The 20,318-nt window shown below is 42.1% G+C and overlaps 2 protein-coding genes across 3 annotated transcripts; both read left to right on the forward strand.

The window, feature by feature from the left end:
- Positions 1 to 720: 720 nt before the first annotated feature.
- On the forward strand, positions 721 to 4,155 carry LOC119215266 (ion channel TACAN-like). Its single transcript, XM_037467709.2, has 12 exons — positions 721 to 935; positions 1,046 to 1,164; positions 1,287 to 1,403; positions 1,494 to 1,553; positions 1,694 to 1,789; positions 1,897 to 1,986; positions 2,163 to 2,228; positions 2,376 to 2,437; positions 2,531 to 2,623; positions 2,820 to 2,884; positions 3,107 to 3,175; positions 3,422 to 4,155. The coding sequence occupies exons 1-12, from the start codon at positions 867 to 869 to the stop codon at positions 3,533 to 3,535; spliced, it is 1,020 nt and encodes a 339-aa protein (XP_037323606.1). The 5' UTR covers positions 721 to 866; the 3' UTR covers positions 3,536 to 4,155.
- Positions 4,156 to 4,866: 711 nt separating this feature from the next.
- On the forward strand, positions 4,867 to 19,258 carry porb (P450 (cytochrome) oxidoreductase b). 2 transcript variants are annotated; one of them, XM_037460701.2, is made up of 16 exons: positions 4,867 to 5,011; positions 6,862 to 7,049; positions 11,900 to 11,948; positions 12,371 to 12,499; positions 12,993 to 13,145; positions 13,852 to 13,976; positions 14,110 to 14,199; positions 14,522 to 14,620; positions 14,906 to 15,022; positions 15,153 to 15,271; positions 15,692 to 15,873; positions 16,010 to 16,159; positions 16,246 to 16,513; positions 16,752 to 16,897; positions 17,327 to 17,412; positions 17,694 to 19,258. In XM_037460701.2, exons 2-16 carry the CDS (start codon positions 6,871 to 6,873, stop codon positions 17,836 to 17,838), a joined length of 2,037 nt encoding a protein of 678 aa, XP_037316598.2. In that variant the 5' UTR covers positions 4,867 to 5,011; positions 6,862 to 6,870; the 3' UTR covers positions 17,839 to 19,258. The 2 variants fall into 2 exon arrangements, with proteins under 2 accessions (XP_037316598.2, XP_037316607.2); XM_037460710.2 differs by lacking the exons at positions 4,867 to 5,011; positions 6,862 to 7,049 and adding an exon at positions 9,776 to 9,950.
- Positions 19,259 to 20,318: the final 1,060 nt, after the last annotated feature.

Below are 20,318 nucleotides of genomic sequence, written 5' to 3' on the forward strand. Positions count from 1 at the left end.
AATACTATATATGTATTTACCTTAATTAGTGTATGTGAATGAACGTCATATGTGAAGAAATGCATATACGAGCAGTAATACTTGATGATGATCATATGCATGCTATATTCTATTTAATGATGTACATGTAGTGTAATGTAATATTTAATGATGTATTTTAGTTGCTAAGGTGTTGGATATTTATTAAATTAAAAATGTAATATCATATCATTTGTGTTTTATTTGTTTGTATCCACCTTGTGCTATTCTGATGGATTTAGTCTATTATCTGTGGGGAAAAAAGTATTTTTTACAATAAACTATGGAAACAAAACTATTTTATTAAAAGAATGATAGTTTATTTGTTCCATCAAACTACAAAAGTCAAAAGATTACTTCTTGACACCAAACTCCATACTAAGGTGAGTTTATCGCTGACTTGTTCCATTCATCCACCAGATGCCACTAACGTGCAGCGGTGAAAGTGAAAAACAAAACATGAAAAATAACAAGAATGAAAAAAAACATGGACAAAGCCCACTATTTAACAGGAAGATGGTTGAACTATTGCAATGGTAAAAAATACTTACCTTTATTACAAGACTTATGGTTATAGTTGTAAGATAGTTGACAATCACCTATCATATCTGGGTCTATGAGTCATAACTGAACGATGTAATAATTGGAGAAGTTCCATAGAACAATGTCCAAGTCAAAATCTTGCACATTCGTAGCAGTCAAAGTTCACTTAATGCAATAAACACTCCACTGGGATCCGACACACACCCTGAGGAGACACATTTCAGCATGGCCTTTTGTGCAAGACATTATTCTCAGTGTGTCTGGATCCACTCGCGGTGTTGTATGAAAGATTAAACATTCACAAAATGCCTCGAGATTTAGGAGTCGTTCTGGAGGAGTGGAAATGTCTGGAAGAAGAGTATCAACAACTTCTGGTAAGCATCGGCTCAAAATCTCTCTACCATGTTGCCGAAATGTTTTTAAATGCTGTCTGTAATACATTTTGCTTTGGATCTTGATGCGACCCCATGTTATTCTCATTCAGGAGACGCACAGACTCTACTTACAGAAATTGGAGGAAATATCCAAACTACAAAAAAACTGCTCTTCCACCATTTTAAGTCAGCGCAGCAAACTGAAGGATTTGTCCCAACTCGTGAAAAAGTAAGTTCACACACACACACACACACACACAACTTTTTGCACAGATTCATGATTAAAGGCATAAAGAAGACCCCTGTGAGTTCAACAATCACACACTGTTATGCACTTACAACATCCATCAGATGCAGCAAAGGATCATTAGAGGAAGATGCCAAGACCTTGGATGGAATAAATGAGAAAATAAAGACGCGACCAAATTCTTTCTTTGAGATGGAAGCTTTCCTTCCCAATAAAAACGGGTGATGAATTATATTTCATGATAAATGTTGATCAAAAGTGACACTCTATGAATTACATAAGACAAGTAATACTATTGCTTTATTTTATAGGTTGTACCTCAGTCTAGTTCTTGGAAATGTGAATGTGACTCTTCTCAGCAAGCAGTCAAAGTAAGCAGTGACCATCAACAGTGAAATACACCTGAAATAATGCCTTTAAATGAATACCTAAAACACTATTTCCCTCATTCAAACATGTAATGGCTGAATCATTCTAGTGTTTATTGACTGCATCATCATGTCCTCGTCAGATTTTCCTACAAAGATGAATACGAGAAGTTCAAGCTTTGCCTCACAGTTATCCTGCTGCTGTTCTCCTTCATGTGTTATTTCTTCACAAACTACAGGTAAGATATGTCACATCACAGCTGCTCCATCCACGTCAGCCATAACTACTTTAATAAAAGAACTGTGTGTCTTAATGCAGTCCTTTGCTTTGTTTTCCTGCTTTTAGATTCCTTGATGCAATCCTCAATTTCCTACTTGTGTGGTACTATTGTACATTAACACTCAGGGAAAGTATCCTCATCACAAACGGCTCCAGGTTAACCCTTTATAACCTCCTACCAAAATAATTACTAAATTTCTCATAAAACCTTTATTTTTTGCACATTATTAAAAGGTATTTTGTCATTATTTCTTCAGCAAATGTGATTCAAGCAAGTAAGTGTGACAAAGTGTAAAACATCACATCTAATTCACACGTATCCTGCATCACAGAATCAAAGGATGGTGGGTTTTCCATCACTACATCTCAGCGTTTCTGTCCGGTGTAATGTTGACATGGTGAGTGGAGGAAAATAAGATCAGACACTAAATGAACCCATTTAGAAAATATACTTCATAAATTCTTGCTTTGATGCTGTTGCTGTCTGAAAAAAACCCCATTAACAATAAATTGCACTTTCTTCCCATAAAATCACACCTATAAAGGCCAGATGGTGACCTGTACAAGACATTCAGGAACCAGTTCCTCGCCTACTCCTTGTATCAGAGTAAGGTCGAAACACTTCAAAAGCATTCGTGGTTCCAACCTTTTAAAACCAAATCAAAGCCTGACGCGTGTTTCTCTCGTCTGTAACTCGCAGATTTTGTTCAGTGTCTGCAGTGCTATTATCAGAGCGGATGTCTGTACAGGCTACGAGCGCTGGGAGAAAGACACAACATGGATCTGACCGTGGGTGAGATACACACCAAGGACACGGACTACACGCTCACTCAGCCTGCACAGCTTAATTAAATATTTGAGTGAAGATTTCTTTTTTTAATAAAGGCACTCTATCAGGCGTGTTTGGCGTTTCTCATTATCGCTGGTGTGGTAAACCGAGGTGGATGTTTAAGAACGAACATTACAATTCGATTCTGTTGTGTTTTTAGAGGGATTTCAGTCGTGGATGTGGAAAGGGCTGACTTTTCTGTTGCCCTTCCTGTTTTTCGGTCATGTGAGTAGATTCTGAATCACAGTTGAACTTGAGAAATTCCCCCCAAGTGCAGCTTCAAAATCACCCTTCGTCATGGTTTGGACTGCATGACCGTTCAAAAACACTGTTAATCTCGACTTGATATGACTTTGCACTTTTGTCTCCCTGTTTGCACACCTGCAACGTACATTTGCTTTTTACAAACACACTTAAATACTCAAGTCCTCCTCTTTTGTCTCGTAGTTCTGGCAGCTCTTCAATAGCATTTCTCTCTTCAGAATGTCTCGGCTCCCAGACTGTAAGGAATGGCAGGTCAGTGTTCTCACAAGTTTTACAATTTCACCATTTACCTGCTTGTATGTGACCCTGCTTACTTATCATCTTATTAAATGCATGACTAAGGACTTTTCGAATCAAAGATACTGCCAGCATGGTGTAAGATTAAATTGGGTATTAAATTCAATTGAAAGCTGATCCCCTGCATTTGTAAGAAAAAGATGATGAATGAAAGCTTTAATGCTGCTCGCTCATTGTCCTCTCTGTTCCTCGTGATGCCAGGTCTGGATGTGTGGTCTCTGCTTCCTCATTCTGTTCATGGGAAACTTCTTCACCACTGTTGCTGTGGTCCGTCACAAGGTCAAGAGCAGGATTCGCAAACCGAAGAGTCTGTAATAGCACTTTTGTTGTCATTTCATTAAATGCTAATTAAATGCTATGCTATTACGCAACCCACTTATTAAAAGCCTTGGCAAATCATTATAAAAAAAACATGCACGACAGTAACAATGGACATGTGTTATCTCTTGGTGTTGAACTTGTACAATACTTATTTCCTTTTTGTGTTACTTTGCACTTTTAACCCATTAAATTACAGGCTGAAATATATCTTTCTTCACAACATTTATCTGGAAGCAATAAAAAATTATTTTGCATGTATAAAACCTGTGATGATTCAATAAAATGGGTTTGTATGTTTTCAACTGCCAGGGAATTAAATTCATTATAATAATAATAATACAATATATTAAAACGCTGACAGGCAGTGGTTGAAGAAATGTTTTGAAGATTATATACTATACTCAAATTACTTTTACCACAGCTTTAACTATGCCAGATTAAATAGACTTAGTGCAGGGATCTTAGCGACAGTCTGTACTTTACCGTTAAAAAGTAAAACTCATTTTGTTTAATTCTCAGTGTCAGTGTTGTATCGCCGCATATAATTTCATTTTTAATATTGATGCATTATTATTTACTCAATTCTTTAATGTTGTACTTGTACTGGGTCATTTATGTAATTATAATTCCTATTCTATAAAGTGATATAGTATTTAAAATATCAATATGAAAAGTAACCATTCAACATATAGAGGTGTTTCAAACTATAGTATAAAATGTATTGTCTTATATTTATATGGAAAGTAATTAATTTAAATTCTTTTGTAAATAAGTATTGGGAATACCTACATTATATGTACACAGTTATGTTAAGAGTCAAGTAAAGATCAAATGCTTCAAAATTGTTCAATTAAGTTGCTTCCTCATGAATACATTTAAGTACTTTTGGGGGTTAATAGTTTTTATGTCATTTTTGCTTAAACCAGAGTATTTAGTTAAATAATCTGTATACGTTTTACAGCATTATTGTGCAGGTGGAACCCACTCACAAGTTGCTGGGCTCTATAAAACTATGAGAAAAGTTCCCTTTAACTCGAGCAGTAAACTTTTGATGACTGCCTTGTCATGGTTCACGGTAGAATTACACAACCATGACCCATGGCCCGCTGCGCCCATGAACGCGTAACTTTTGTTTCAGCGCTACATTCACTTCAACCACGTCACGTTCGCTCGGTGATGTTAGGTAATGGCATTGCGGAAGAGTCCATTTTGGAAAAACAGGTGCGATGCTGTTGATTAATAAAAGCAATTTATCCATGCGGACAATCCAGATGGAACAGTGTTTCTAAAAAAAACGGACACCTGCAGTGTGTCAATAAACATAACCTCATTAGAAGACAATTGTTTTGGGGTTGAACGCGCCGGAGTCCACCCCCGCTTCCAGGGCAGAGTTGGTTTGATCCTACATGGCGGAAACTTCCCGTCCGTGGTGACCAGAGTGTGTGCCTGACTCAAAGAGGAGAGGCGAAGGTAAGACATGCAGCAAACTCACCAATTGTAGTGGTTTCCCGTCGGCTTTAGTCTGTGGCAGTCCGTGGCCGTCACACGTAGAGTAGATTAACACCGAAACCCGCAAACTTAAACGGCACTTTATGTTTGTCAGAGGAACCGCATCCAAAGGGAAGCGCCGACTCCTTCCTGCGCAAACGGTGCTGAACAACTTTCGTTTTTTCTTAGATTAAAGGAAAACACACACAACCTCTGCAAATATCGCGCTTCAGACAACACTCCTTCGTCTCCACTTTGATCTTTAATCGTTTTCACAGTACATGTGTTCCGTCGGTGTTGTCACGATCCAGGCAGTAGTCAGGGCCACCGGGTCCCCTCTACGGCTGGTCATCCTCCTAACCTCGTTTTTACATAACCGACGTCGTTATTTTCTCCAACTCAAATAAAAGTGAATCCAACTGGTTACACGTATCACTACCACTCACGCTATGGGAAACCGGTTCCCCTCCCGCGTGCCCTTTTTGGAGTGTTACGTAATTATTTGTTGAAGCACCCGAGGTGAAAGGTAAGGATGAACTCTGGTGAACCCGATACTCTTTTGACCATTCCGGTTTGGGCTGCGAATTGACTCAACAGACAGGAGACAATGGTGCTGTTTAATATCGTCTGAACGGTTTTTTGTATGTTTGTGTGTGTTTGCGGTAGTTACCGTGACTCCCGGATGGTCAGGATTTAACATGACAGATATATTTGCGGTGGACCAAACACACCTTTTCAGTGTGATGCAATGAAGCGATTCAAATTGTTTCCAGCCTATTGTACGTCAAATGCCTTTACACTAGACTGCGCTTCAAAATCTTCAAATCTTCTGGCAATCACTTCAAAGAGACCCTAACCCTCCTAATACGGAATGTTAATGTCTTTATTTTGAAACTCCAAAATGTTTCCTACAGTACATATCTTGGTCTCTGTTTGATAACCAAATTTAAAGTGATATTAATTCAAATATTTTATGTAATTCATGCAAAACAATATAATAAGCCGGTGTGCTGTTACCTAACTTTTGTATTTCTATTAGTATTCGCCTGTAGATTCCGGTATTGCTCGGGCCTCACTGTAGATGTGGTCAAGGGCGCGTGGAAATGCTGTTCAAACAGTAACCCGACTATATTATCACATGCCCTTATCGCATTAACTTCTGTACCTACTCGGCGCCTCCTTGCGCCACAGTTAAAAGGTTTTGCCTAAAATATCAAGTCCGAAGTCAAACAGCGAGCAGGCCCACGCTTCTTCGCGCGAGTTTCTTCCAAGTTCACGCCTTTGTCCGTCCAGCGCTCCTTCGGATGCGGACCAGCCGGCCCACAGGGGACACAGGAGCCGCGGTGCCATTGTTTTGCCTCCTTCAACCAAGTTGAAACTCGAGAGCCCTGAACACGGTGTGCTTCTTGGGCTCGGTTTGTAAAAAGAGTGGCTGTGGTGCAACGGGTTGAGATGTTATTGTATGCATGGAGCAGATTGTCCAATAAGGACTGCACAAACGCCGCCATTGTAGGGCATGGCATGTAGAATCCTGCTCTCGTATGGTTACATTCAGATGGTTCTGTGCAGCATTTCCACCACTTTTCACCCTTTAACCAAGACTGTTGACTATATTGTATAAAATAATACTACTTTTTCTATTAATGATGATGATGGGCAGTATTTCCAACAATATGTCAACCTGGTTTATTATACAAACTTTTGAGCTGGAGGCCGAGAATATTTGCTTTCTCAACAAAATTATTGTTCAATTTAATATGTTTTCTGTCAAGTTGATAAAACCTTCTCGATTCAACGGGTCCCAACGCGTTTTCCTTCCCGTCCCCACGTAGAGTGTCAGCATGACGGACATGGACGCTGAGACCGGCGGCCACACGGAGCCCATGGCTGGAGAAGAGGAGCCTTTTTTCAGCAGCCTGGACCTCGTCCTCTTCTCCGTGTGCATCGGCATCTTCGTCTACTGGTTCATGTCTCGCAAGAAGCCAGAGCCCATCCCCGAATTCAAGAAGCTCGACACACCGTGAGTATCCATCACCGAATGCCTTGGATTGCAACGTGAAGAATAAATAAAAAGTCTGGCTTCTGGGAGGTAAAGAAATGAGTTTAAACCCATGGGTGTAAAATTAAGGATGTTTTTTTTTTAGTTTGTTTCATTTATCTTATGGATTATTTACATTTAACAGATACGCTGTTCGTATATTGGATTGGCGTTTTATCCATTTTTGTTTTTATTCATGGGCTATTTTTATTATATATATATAACAAAATCTGTTGCTAACTTTTGGGACTTTGTCGATCTCAGCTCCTCTACCTGGCAAAACGTCTGTTGTTGGGCCAAACAAAGTAAACTAGTCTTTACTAATTGTTGTATTCCAGTCAAATCTATTGTCGCATAGTATTTATTTATCACACACATGATGTTGGTATAGTGAGACAACATCTTTTGCTTACTATACATGTCCTTAATTCGGCATTAAGATGGACACTTTGTGTGTGTCTTTAGTGATCGGCACGTGTCTCATTACAGCTGTTGAATTATCCTTTAAATATTATCCTTCACTCAGGCCGGGTCTAATTGACCCCACATGGACCCTGAGGCGAGTGTGTGAGAGTGCACGGCTGAAAGTTTGTAAATGTTCCACTAGAAGCGACCTTTGTTAAGCTGTGTGTCCTGCTCTTTATCACAGGACACAAAACAAATTGTAGCACGTTAATTGTGCTTATAATGGCTCTTATCTATAGCAAGTTGTAAATTGGCTTATTTGATGAAATTCAACTTTCTTGTTCCTTTCTTGGTGTCCTTATGGTTGAAATGCACTTATTAAAAGTCACTTTGGATAAAAGCTTCAGCCACATTGCGATCAACAATCGAGCCGTGTTTTGCGCTTCATTCTGTGTGTTTATCCTAAATATGCGCACTTTGGCCGGGAGGCAGCGGACACATGTTTTTTATTTGTATATCATGTGCCCGTGGAGGAAGAACTTTTGCCTATTTGCTGTTCTGATGTTGCACTATTGTGGCGCCAGGACAGCACACAGCCGTGACTTTGTAGAGCCGAGGGCCTCTGAGTAGTGAGGCGGGGGGGGGGAACGCTTCAACCCGTGCCTCGGATGTCATTCATTCACACACACACACACACACACTGATTACACGAGGACCAGGGCGTCGAATCGGATGCAAGCGTTGGCAGGGGTGCTGGGTGGGAGCGAGGTAGTGTCTGAGCGCGCGGGAGGGGTTGCAGACCTGCTGCTTTCTGGATGAGAGAGAACAAAAGCGAATCTATGCTCACAGATTAGTTTTATTACTTCCACCCACGTCATCGTAACTAACGACATTATCTGTCTTTGAGTCCGTCTTCTATCTTTCACTGTCACTGTATGTTATTATTCTAAATGTTTCACCAATAAAAAACTGCCAACAACTGGGCGTTTATGTAAAATTAGCAACAGGCTTACTCATCCCTTGTTGGAGGGGATGGAGGCTTGGCTTCGTTTCAGTGGACCCTCCCTCCACACTTTTTAAAGTCCGTCCCGCCCACAAGCAAAGCCTCGGGCAGCGGCCGCCTCACTCGCTGTGTGACCGAGCTCTGGCGTGGAGACGTGAATGGAGACAGTGTTGTTGGCCAAGTGGGGGGAGATCCTGACAATTTGTGTGGAAACAGAAGGTTTGCTAGAACGTGGGGGGGGGGGGGGGGGGGGGACCCCTGTAGAGCACGTTTCACCTCGGAAGAGTGTGTGGTTCTGCCGAAGGCGGGAATACGGGAAGAGAACGCGGAGCTGGCCTCCCCTCCCCTTAAAGGGAGCTGTGATTACCTAACTGTTATGAAGGGGGCGGAGCCTTCTGTGTCTTTCCTGTGCTTTTGTTTTTTGGCCCTCGAACCCATTTTAAAAGTTCCCTGGAGGGCGAGCCGTGCTGCTTTTGTGAGTCCTCCTCAGAGGTGGAAAGTTGAGGTAAAAGACAAGCAACCCTTTCTTTGCCCCCAAGTTGCTTTTTTTCCTCATTCTTCTTTCCCCACTCCCCTGTTTTCCTTTTTGTGTGTGTGTGTGTGTGTGTGTCTGTGTGCGGGAGGGGGGGGCTGAGCCGAGCCGCTCTGCCATTGGAGAAAGGCCATGTCACAAATAGAATCCTTTTATGATAAATTAGGTTGCCATAGCAATGACATTCCCCTCTCTCCTCCAGTGAGACAGGGGCGGGGGATACTTCAGAAAATCTACCATTCACAGCCCCCCCCACCACCCCCACCCCCCCCCTCTTCAACGGTCCACCAAGGAGTAGTACTGATAACCAGCCAAATGCTCAGAAAGGTTCTCGTAGACTTTTTCCTTCTCAAACATCTTTTAGACCGGAGGGGAAAAGGGGCGGGAGGAGGAGGAGGAGGAGGAAGAGGAGGAAGAGGAAAGCATTTTCCGCCCCAGAGTGTTTCATTGTGTGTTTGTGTGAGTCAAAAGTGTGCGTCTGCAGCTCGGCTACATTTTATGGGGAAAGTCAGTTTCCCACCATTGTGTCCTCAGCGGTTGCCAGACACTGACGGGGCTCCTGGGCTGTGCGTGTGTGTGTGCGTGCATGTGTGTCTGCATGTGTGTCTGCATGTGTGTCTGCGTGTGTGTGTGTGTGCAGAACAGACGCTGCTGGTTCCAGAGAGCAGCACAGGAAGAGGCAGAGTTCAGATTGTGTCGGAGCGTCCGAGGGTGAAGGAAGGCAGCTCTTCCTTTAAACCCTGCGAGTGTCCGGCCGCCTTTCTCCATTTTCTTTTCTTTTGAATTTGTATTCTTGCAACCGGTGGGTTTGGGAGCGTCGACGTCCTGCGTTTGGTTTGAAGCGTGGCGGTTGCCGGCGCGGCCTTGCCGGTGCTGCTCCAGGGCTGCATGCCATGGGCTGTGTCTTCTCCCTGCCAGAGGACAGGAGAGATGCTGCCGAGAGGTCAGTAAAGCGTGTGATCAGCTGCTCCGGCAGCACAGTAAGACCCTTTTTTTAAATTAGTTTTTTGTACAACGATGCCTGCTGGAAATAGAAAATAGTTTGTCTCCTAGCTTAGTTTGAGGTCACACATTTCTTGAGGGCGTTTACGTTATTGGATGAAACCACTTAACCTTTGATTAAGTGTGTGACTTGTCTTGTTTCCAAACCTGTACACATTGTGATTAGCTCGTTTCTAGGTAGTGTTTTTAAATCCCACACAGCGAGTTATGCAAGAGACTGTCATCAACTCTGTTTTAACAACAAGCGTAATGTGATTATTGGGTCTTCTGACCCCCCCTCCTCCTCTTTTCCACAAGCTCCTCAAACACTGTGGCAGTCAGTTAACATTTGTGTTCCAAGTCGTCGGGCTTGTTTCGTTTTGCCGGGGTCAGTCTGCAAAAAGAAAGACACGTCGTTGGCTGAAGTGAGATCGAGAGCCGCTGTTCTCTGTGGGCTTATTTCAAACGGTTCAGTGCCTGGATGGGTGAATAAATGGACGGTTCGTTTTCTGATCGAAAATACAGAGGATGAACTCTCAACGGTTTGGACCAAACTGTAAATTGTTCAAAGTATAATAGTGAAAACCACTAATGCTTTAGCGGTTTTCATGTTCAGGATCACGAAGCCATGTGCATGTGATCAGAGCCGATGACTTCATTTCTATTTGAGAAACCCTGACATCAAAGCCAACTCCGGCTGCTTAAAATAAGGTTGTTAAAGTAATATTGATGAGAATCCACAACACGTGATGGTACAACTTATTCTTTTGTTTATGTGTTAAGTGACTTTTTCCTGAATACACTTCCCTTTTTGTACGCTAATGAGATTTAAAAGACATTAAATAAAGTAATTTATTTGAAGATTGGGGGAATGATAACAATGTATTTTCTTTATCAGGAAGTGATTAGTCATCAGAGAATTACTGTTGTTCTTGTGATGCTCTGACTGATCGGATGTGGCTGAAGGTCTCATCTGGTTTCAGAGGGAGGGAGGGGGGGGGGGGGGGGGGGGCCTGTTTTACATTGTAATGAGGAATTTGATGGGGGCACATACTTGTGGCGTGCTGGACCTCATTCCTGCCCCTGAAGCACATTAAGTGCATTTACAACCTAAAGAAACCTTCCACAGAACGGACAAACGCGGCATTTATTTAACACATTTTTATTGTCTGGGTTTCTCGCAGCTATTTTTTTTTTGGGGGGGGGGGGGGGGGGGGGGCTCTTTTACTGCTTTGTTGCATTCAAATTCTAAAAGCGTAATCACCCGGGTCTCTCCCTCCCCTCAGAGTTACGTGTAGCCGTATCGTTGCTTTTCCCGTGCAGACAGAATTGCAGCTGGACCTTTGATGCTGAATGAAGCGGCGTCTCCTTTTATTAAGCTCAATAATAGATTTCTCTTCCTGCATCTCTTTTTAAAAAAGAAAAATTGTATTATTATAGTGTCTGCACACGTCGTTTTGATCTGTTCCAGTCTGCTCATTTCTCCCCAGATGAATCGGTTTCAAGATTTTGAATTTCCATCAGGTGCATCCGGTGGCAGCAACGCATCCACCACTTTATACTTTTTGATATGGAAATGCACGATGTACTGGTGCTCACTAGATGAGCCCCCTGGGTCTGTTTGACTCGGGGTGGGCTGCAGACTCACTGCTCTGCTCCTCACCCTTAAAGGAGACTAGACAACAAGTCCACATTGCAGTGTCGGTGCCCCACATTTATACAGACAGATCAGTTCTTTGCATTTATCTCGATAGTAATCAGGAAATGTTTACAAAACAGACCTCGTACGGAGTAGATCTTTTTTAAATTATTTTTTAATGATTAAAGCAAGTTTGTTTCCAATCACATGTCATTGTGTTTATTCAGCCTAAATATTGCTTTAAGTAAAACAACGTTTTTCTCCCCTCCTAGAGCACCCACCGCAAGAGAGACCAGTTTTATCGAGAAGATGAAGAAAACAGTGAGTGGTGTCCTTCCCCATCACGACTGCTTCACATCGGCTCCGTTTAAAGACTTTTTTTCGATGTTTGTTGCCAATGTTCCAAAACGTTACTCAGGTTTTAAGATTTGGACTTGAAAAACGCACATTGGTGTTTACCAGGGGTTGATCAACCTCCATGGTTTTCCCCAACTAAATTTCAGGAAATTAAGTTATCATCGTATTCTTTGTCCACAGAGCAGGAAGAGGTCAACTAAATTTAGTGAGCAAAGAATACGATGATAACTTAATTTCTTTGATGACTATGATACTGATAATGTGATGTAGGCCGTTCTACAAGCCAGTCTTTACATACTGTTACTGTTGTGCTAAAAAATAATCATCTCCCTGGGAGAAGGCTTTTCCGAGACCCCAGATGTAAGACCGTGTCCATTTGTTTCCAGGGCAAGAACATCGTCGTGTTCTACGGCTCCCAGACGGGCACAGGGGAGGAGTTCGCCAACCGACTGTCCAAAGACGCTCAGCGCTACGGCATGAAGGGAATGGCCGCCGATCCAGAGGAGTATGAGATGGTAATTAGCGTCACGCTGGAAAGATCCGTCCTCGGCCTTTAGGATTTTAAAACGCGTTGCTTTGGCCAAGAAATTATTCAGTTTACACATGCGTGGATATAATGTGTACTTGTGATGATGACATAACACAACACACAACAACAAACAGAACTAAAGAACAGCTTAAAATAATAATAATAATATGTGAATAAAATTACATTTTAATTATACATCCGGTCTGCTCCAATAAAACATGTCCAGACAAGTGGGTCCATAAAGGCGCGTGCAGCATCTGCGTGAATCAAAGTCAGCAAGTTGTTATTCAGTGAAAAAATGATGACCGTTAAACAATAATGAGTGGACAACGCTGCCTTGAGCTCCATGGATGCCTCGGACGCTTTGATCTTCGTAGTCTCATGTCTGCTTTCTCGAAGCCGCCCGTCGAGTGTTGAACACAAACGTTGATCTCTCCTCTGCTCCCTGTCCCTGCTTATCGTGTCTCATGGCGTTCCAGGGAGAGCTGGCCCGTCTCGCCGAAGTTAAAAACTCCCTCGCCATATTTTGCATGGCCACCTACGGCGAAGGAGACCCGACGGACAACGCCCAGGACTTCTACGACTGGCTGCAGGAAAATGATGACGAGGATCTCTCCGGACTAACCTACACAGTGAGTCTATTCAAAACAACATGGAATAAATACATGGAATCAAATGTGATTGCACAGGGATTATGTTGTTTTTATTTATTATGGGCTCATGTGTGACTTCAGTTGATCGACTTAAATCAGTGATCACGTTTTTCGAAATTTTCCTTTTTAGCCCACTACCAAATCCCCTGCACTACAAAACTGGAAAAACCATCTACAAAAAAAATCAAATGATTTTCCTCTGATATTTTTAGGGGTACTGTTACCTGTAAGTTTGGTTTGTTTGGTGAGTCACGCCATGTCAGTGTGCCTCACCGACATGCATCATGTGAGCTGGCTCGGCCTTTGTGTGCCCCACAAAAGGAAGGCTTTGTGCGCTGTGTGGCTGCTCCGTCTGTTTACGTTTATGCGGGTTCCCATTAGCTTCGGCTCTGCAGCAGCTCTTCCTGCCGTCTGTGCGTGTGCGTCATTGTGTCATCGTCGGGGGGGGCAGCGCCTCTGGCCTCATTCTGGGGAAGAACCTCCCCCTGGGAATTTCAGTCGCGTCCTTCCTCCTGTATTTACTCAAGTGCCTGACAACTAAAAAAAATGGAATGTTTAGTTTAAATTTGACCATTTTCATGTAAACTCTTCAATATCATAATATACTTTCATTTCCATCTTCTCTGCTTTAAGTCTTAAGGGAAGTCCACAGTGATGGTTTGTCTCTGTGCACTTCTGTCTCCAGGTGTTTGCTTTGGGCAACAAGACGTACGAACACTACAACGCGATGGGAAAATACGTTGACAAGAGGCTGGCAGAACTCGGCGCTAAGCGCATCTTCGACCTGGGCCTGGGAGACGATGATGGCAAGTGAGTGCTGAAAAGGGACCGGTGGCTAAACGCGTTCATGTCAATATTGTAGAGAAGTCTAATTTGTTGAATAAGTTAAGAATTGACTGTTTGGATGTCTTTCTCTGCTGACCGGCCGGGTTGTGTCTTTCAGTCTGGAGGAGGACTTTGTTTCGTGGAGGGAGCAGTTCTGGCCGGCCGTCTGTGAGCACTTTGGAGTCGAAGCCTTAGGAGATGATTCAAGGTTCATTTACAAATGATTTCACCCTTTTTATTTTTCATCGTTTCAAGTTTTACTTCTTTTTATATCTTTACTAAGACTGGTCACGCTAAAACAGGACTTGTTTGATTCAATCCCACCCGCCTGTATGTGAAATGAACAAATGCCAAGAATCCTTTTCAAATGTGTTTTTCTTTTCAAGTGGGCATTCTTCATTTTAGAGCATTCTAAAAATAGCATTATTAGGTTTTCTATTTTTATTTCATTTAATTAGGAATTCATCTGATTTCGGGTATACGTGTGTGCAGTTTCTGAAGCCCCTGAAACTGGTTATTTCCCCTCGCAGCATCCGTCAGTACGAGCTGAAGGAGCACACCGACATCAACATGAACAAAGTGTACACAGGAGAGATCGGGCGCCTCAAGAGCTTCGAGGTGCAAAAGCCGTAAGTACTTCACTAAAGACGCTGTTTACGAGCAGAACGCATTCATCATGGAAGTCCTCTGTGTGCAATCATTGCTCACTTAGACCTCATGTGGTTACCAAGTTTACCAGAGTTCACTTTCAAAGAAATGAAGCTTTGCGCCCCCTAGTGGACACTGGAAACATATTTACACAGCCCTTTTGAATCTAACATTATTTATTCATAGGGATTTTTTTTTACCATCTCTCGTGATCTCTGTGCTTAAGACTGCTTTTTTACATTTTCGTGTTGCCGTTTCATTTACAGGCCCTTCGATTCGAAAAATCCATTCCTGGCGCCGGTCACAGTCAACCGCAGACTGAACAAAGCCGGCGATAGACATCTCATGCACCTGGAACTAGACATAACGGGCTCCAAGATCAGGTGAAGACATTTGGATGTGTCTATGGCACCGTTTTGACCCAATGGGGGTGAAAAGAAAATCTATTAACGCTCATAATTAATTTCATGAATACCGGTCAAAGTCTGAATTTGCCACCCGCTGTGATTCCAGATACGAGTCGGGAGATCACGTTGCCGTCTTCCCCACAAATGACTCTGCATTGGTGAACAAGCTGGGACAAGTCCTTGGAGTGGACCTTGATGCGGTTATCTCCCTTAACAACCTTGATGGTATGGCATTGAAGGCCTGACGCACGCTGACTTATGAGCTCGGCCCTGAAAAAGAAAACCTCCCCTGATATCAACAGCAGACGCATCCTGTGACGTTATATGACGGCAGTAGAGAGCTATTGCCGTTTTATTAGTTGTTGACTTTTGTTACAGATTAAATTAATTTCCTGTCGTCATGAGGGTTATCAAATGTATTTTAGAGGCCTAATTGAAACCTGACGCGGCTCCTGATTAGTGCTTATGAACATTATTAAACATGGCATTAAGAGCTCAATGATAAATGACTCCGCACGCACAATAACCTTGACTCATAATGTAAAATATATATATATATATATATATATATATATATATATATATATATATATACAAGAGACATTTGTTGTAAGAATAAATCAAATCGGGTCATTTATTTTTCAGAGGAGTCCAACAAAAAGCACCCTTTCCCCTGCCCGACCTCCTACCGCACCGCCCTGACCCACTACCTGGACATCACCAACTCCCCTCGCACCAACGTCCTCTACGAGCTGGCCCAGTACGCCTCCGACCCCAAAGACCAGGAGAACATGCGCAAGATGGCCTCTTCCTCACCCGAGGGCAAGGTGAGTGCCGGGTGGAAAAGCCACGGAAAGTGTCCGTTGGAATGATGTCTTGAGGCCAAAACGTCATGCAGTTGCATTTCGTCAACCCCCTTTCCACCTCTTGTGCGTCACGTTGCTGCGCTTGCGTTGTCTCCAGGCTCTCTACCACAGTTGGGTGCTGGGCGCCAGCAGAAACATCCTGGCTATCCTGGAGGATATGCCCTCCCTGAGGCCTCCGGTGGACCACCTGTGCGAGTTGCTGCCTCGTCTCCAGGCCCGCTATTACTCCATCGCCTCCTCCTCGAAGGTAATTCCCCCGTAAGACCCACGCGCCGCGACAGGCAGAATGTGGACGCCGGCGGCGCTGTTGGTAAACTCTGCCGCGTTCTGTAGGTTCACCCCAACAGCATCCACGTCTGCGCCGTGGTGGTGGAGTACGAGACCCCGACCGGCCGCACCAACAAGGGGGTCGCCACCAACTGGCTGAAGAACAAACTGGTCTCTGACAACGGCCACAAGTCCACCGTTCCCATGTTCATCCGCAAGTCCCAGTTCCGCCTGCCCTTCAAAGCCACCAACCCGGTGATCATGATCGGCCCCGGCACGGGAATCGCCCCCTTCATGGGCTTCATCCAGGAGAGAGCCTGGCTCAAACAACAAGGTTTTGTTTGTGTTTGAGTGTTGTTGCTGTTGTTTGTCTGACCTTTTCAAAACGAGGACGAAACCCTTCATTCAAACACAGACCAGATCATTTTTAGATAGTGAGAATGCTTATTAATCATAATAAATGTGAGTTTATTTCATTCTCAGAATTACTTCTCTTTTTTTAAATAACAGTGGATGAGCCTGAAAGACATAAATAGGACACATATGACAACCTCTGTTGTTTAATGTTGTAGGAAAGGATGTTGGAGAGACGGTGATGTATTTCGGCTGCAGACACAAGAACGAGGATTACATCTACCAGGAGGAGCTGGAGGACGCAGAGAAGAATGGAGTTCTGACACAGCTCAACGTGGCCTTCTCCAGAGACCAGGAGCAAAAGGTGCGTCTGAGGAGCACAGCAAACTCTCTGTGTCTATGAAAAGAGCCAAATAATGTCTGGAAAGTAATGAATCAGATTACAAATGCATTGTACTTGTATTGAAAATAACTTTGATATTTCAAAATTACGTTTCTTTTTATCATGTTAATATAATTTGCTCAATGATCCAATATAAAGTTATCGTTACAGAAGTTTAATTTTGATTGTAGCATTATTTTTTTATTTACAATTTTTTTTGATTACATTGTAACATAAGTGAAAAATTAATATTAAGACAGCCAGACTACTGAAATATAATTTACTGTATATAATGCATCTATCTGTATGTTGATATACCTTTTTGTTACTTGTGTATTTTATGTGAATAGAACTTTTCTAACATTGATCCAAATATGAAAACGTGTTCCTACTCCTTTTCCCCAAATAAAGTTGTACGTACAGCATCTCCTGAAGACCAACAAGGAGCACGTCTGGAAGCTGATCCACTCTGAAAATGCGCACATCTACGTCTGCGGGTAAATAAACAAACAACATCTTACAAAAGACAAAACTTTCACATGAATTTTTGAAGTTGTAAAAGAATTCTGAGTTGAGTAGTAGAATTTTGCGTCACCGATCGGTTGTGACCATTTGATATCCAGTATTTGGGAATGTATACTGAAGGTAAAGCAAATGCTGGTTTATGTCAACACATTGTCTTTGGCACCTCCCTGTGGGATATTCAGTTAGTTTATACTGCCGTCATTTATGAATCAATAGCCAATAACATCTAATGGCATCTCTTTCTTGATTTCAGCGATGCAAAGAAGATGGCCCATGATGTGCAGACGGCCCTTTACGAGATAGGAGAGGAACTTGGAGGCCTGACGCGCACACAGGCCACCGATTACATCAAGAAACTGATGACCAAGGGACGCTACTCGCAAGACGTCTGGAGTTAAGAGCTGTAGACCCAGCCACAGACTCATCTCAAAGTGGGGCTTTTAAATGTTATTTTTGTGCATTGTGTTTTATCAGGACTAAATATAAAAAACATTACACACGCGTTCGTCTCCCTGGTTCACGAGAGCTACAGGTAGCAGAAGAGCTTAAGGCAAACACTACCTCAGCATGTTTTGTTGATAAAACCCACTCAGCAAATTTCAATCGGTATTTGGTAACGGTACTGCGCTGTGTGTCTGGACCACCGTGCGCTGCAGACTCCACGAGAGCCGTCGTGTTGCACCCAACAGCGGTTTCCCCCCTCCCCCCGTCTGCAGCAGAGAGTCGTCCTCATTTCAGATTTTATTTTCTTATTAAATTCCGTTTTTGTATCAGTGAGTCAATTAAGCAGCTTCGTAGCTTCACCAGCAGCTGATGACAACTCGGCGGGAAACGGGGGGCTCGCTGCGACCCAACTGTGGATCCACGCAACATGATTCCACTGAGAACATAACGATGTACACTGAACATGTAGAAATCTCTTTTAGTTTGTCATCTTGCGATATTTGTAACTTCCTTCTAATTGATTACCAATTATAGAGGTAGGAAATAATATTGTATCATGCAAATGTCTTAGTGAATATGCAGAGTATTGTGTTTCCTGGGGCAGTGGGAAGAGTGCCCACTTCAGTCTCTCAGGAGATCTAGTAATATTTCAGACATAAATCTTCCAGACAACATGTATGAATTGAAATATAACAAGTATGCATTTATCTTTTGAAAAGAGATGTTGCCTGTTATGCATACGTTTGTGTTGATTTCATCAGGAGCTGTAACCTTTTTGAGGCACAAACAGTGATGCAAAGTGGAAGATCATTTTACAGATAAATCAATGTGATTATGTTTGTATTTTTTCCCTAAATAGTTGGCATTTAAACATGATGAAAATGAATGTCAGTACCATGTACGATTTGTTAAATTTGATATATTGTGCTTCAAACCACATCTAGCCTCTCAAATGTTGGCTATTTATTTGATATGCAGAGGAGCATGTAAGGAGATTGTATTGTGGCCGCAACACATGACAACCACCTCTGCTCCACTGTTATCTGTATTTAGTTTATTTTGTCACATATGCGCCACTACGTGAAGATCACCCGACACATCAATACCACTAGATGTGTCTCTTTGAATCTGGCGGTCAGTCCTTTTGTGAATATGGAAAGTTTGAGGAATACAGCCAACCAGCTGAAGTGCACCCTGTGCCTTTTTACCATTGCCTTATCTATTTAGGTATCAATTAAATCCTGATGCTTCGCCGTGTAACAAAGTTTTTTATTTTATTTTGTGCTTACATTGTTAAAGTCGGCTGTCATTCTTAACAATGTAATTTCAACATATCAAGGCATGCATTTTTTAATGAATAAAATTTGAATAATTTGCTGTGTCAATGACTTATGTGATTCAATAATTGTTGACTATGAATATGTGTGTGTGTGTGTGTGTGTATATACTGTATATGTATACACACACAACTTTAGCCATTTTTTGCATCTTTTTTATCTCCATCTCAACAATACAGTAAAGTTGCAGTGAGTTTGTTTGGATGAAGTTCTAATCATAATTGACTTGCATTACCAATGACAGCATTTTTTAAGACGTGGAATGAACTAAATGCTTAGGTTATATGGAATGCCGTTTTATTCCAAATTAAATAAATAAATGAATAAATAAATACATAAATAAATGAAATATGCATTTGAAATACATCGTGAAATAAATAAATGAGGCAATAAATACATAAATATTAAATAAGTAATTTCATGGTACTTTTATTTCCTTTTTTGCACACGACTCTTGTCTTCGGAATGTGAGAGATAACCACGCCCCCTGATTTGCATATAAGAACGTGAAGTGAAATAAAGTGGCATTATGAAATAAAAGTGGCATTATGAAATAAAAGTACCATGAAATAAATAAATGTGTACTTATGAAATTAAAGTACCATGAAATGATTAAATTTATTTCGGATTTATGTATTTATTCATTTATTTAATTTTGAATAAAACGGCATTCCATAAGGTTACCTGAACAAAACCAACCTCTTACTTCTCTCATTGAAAAAGTAGGTGTGGATAACAGCAGATTGGTTGCACATAACAGGTTTGTCAACCATGTTTGAATCTGAGAGAAAGTTCAAGTTCCAGGGAAATATTTGAATGAGGCCCAATACACTGAGCTAATGATACACTTTGCAGCACAATATAAGGGTAGAGGAAACCTCCGATAGCAAGAGCAGCACAGGTGGAAGTAATTTTCCTAATGATTCAATTAAATTAATGTCCTTGAGAAAGTAACTGTGCACAATCGTATTCTGCCTTGTGGATACATTCTTTGTCAATGTTTGTCAAACTGCATTTCTAGGCCGCGGTGCATTGCATTGTAGCCGTTCAACTGTAGGCGGCGGTACTTGTGTTTAGCTTTAAATACGAGCAGTCCG

The sequence above is a fragment of the Pungitius pungitius genome, chromosome 3 (genome assembly GCF_949316345.1).
Source record: "Pungitius pungitius chromosome 3, fPunPun2.1, whole genome shotgun sequence".
NCBI lineage: Eukaryota > Metazoa > Chordata > Actinopteri > Perciformes > Gasterosteidae > Pungitius > Pungitius pungitius.

Excerpts from the sequence above, each read along its gene's own strand:
- porb (XM_037460701.2), top strand. The coding sequence starts at position 6,871 with ATGACGGACATGGACGCTGAGACCGGCGGCCACACGGAGCCCATGGCT. Across the intron at positions 16,514-16,751 it reads AGCCTGGCTCAAACAACAAG|GAAAGGATGTTGGAGAGACG; the intron begins GTTTTGTTTGTG and ends TTAATGTTGTAG. Across the intron at positions 17,413-17,693 it reads GCGCACATCTACGTCTGCGG|CGATGCAAAGAAGATGGCCC; the intron begins GTAAATAAACAA and ends TCTTGATTTCAG.
- LOC119215266 (XM_037467709.2), top strand. The coding sequence starts at position 867 with ATGCCTCGAGATTTAGGAGTCGTTCTGGAGGAGTGGAAATGTCTGGAA. Across the intron at positions 2,624-2,819 it reads CAACATGGATCTGACCGTGG|AGGGATTTCAGTCGTGGATG; the intron begins GTGAGATACACA and ends TTGTGTTTTTAG. Across the intron at positions 2,885-3,106 it reads CCTTCCTGTTTTTCGGTCAT|TTCTGGCAGCTCTTCAATAG; the intron begins GTGAGTAGATTC and ends TTTGTCTCGTAG.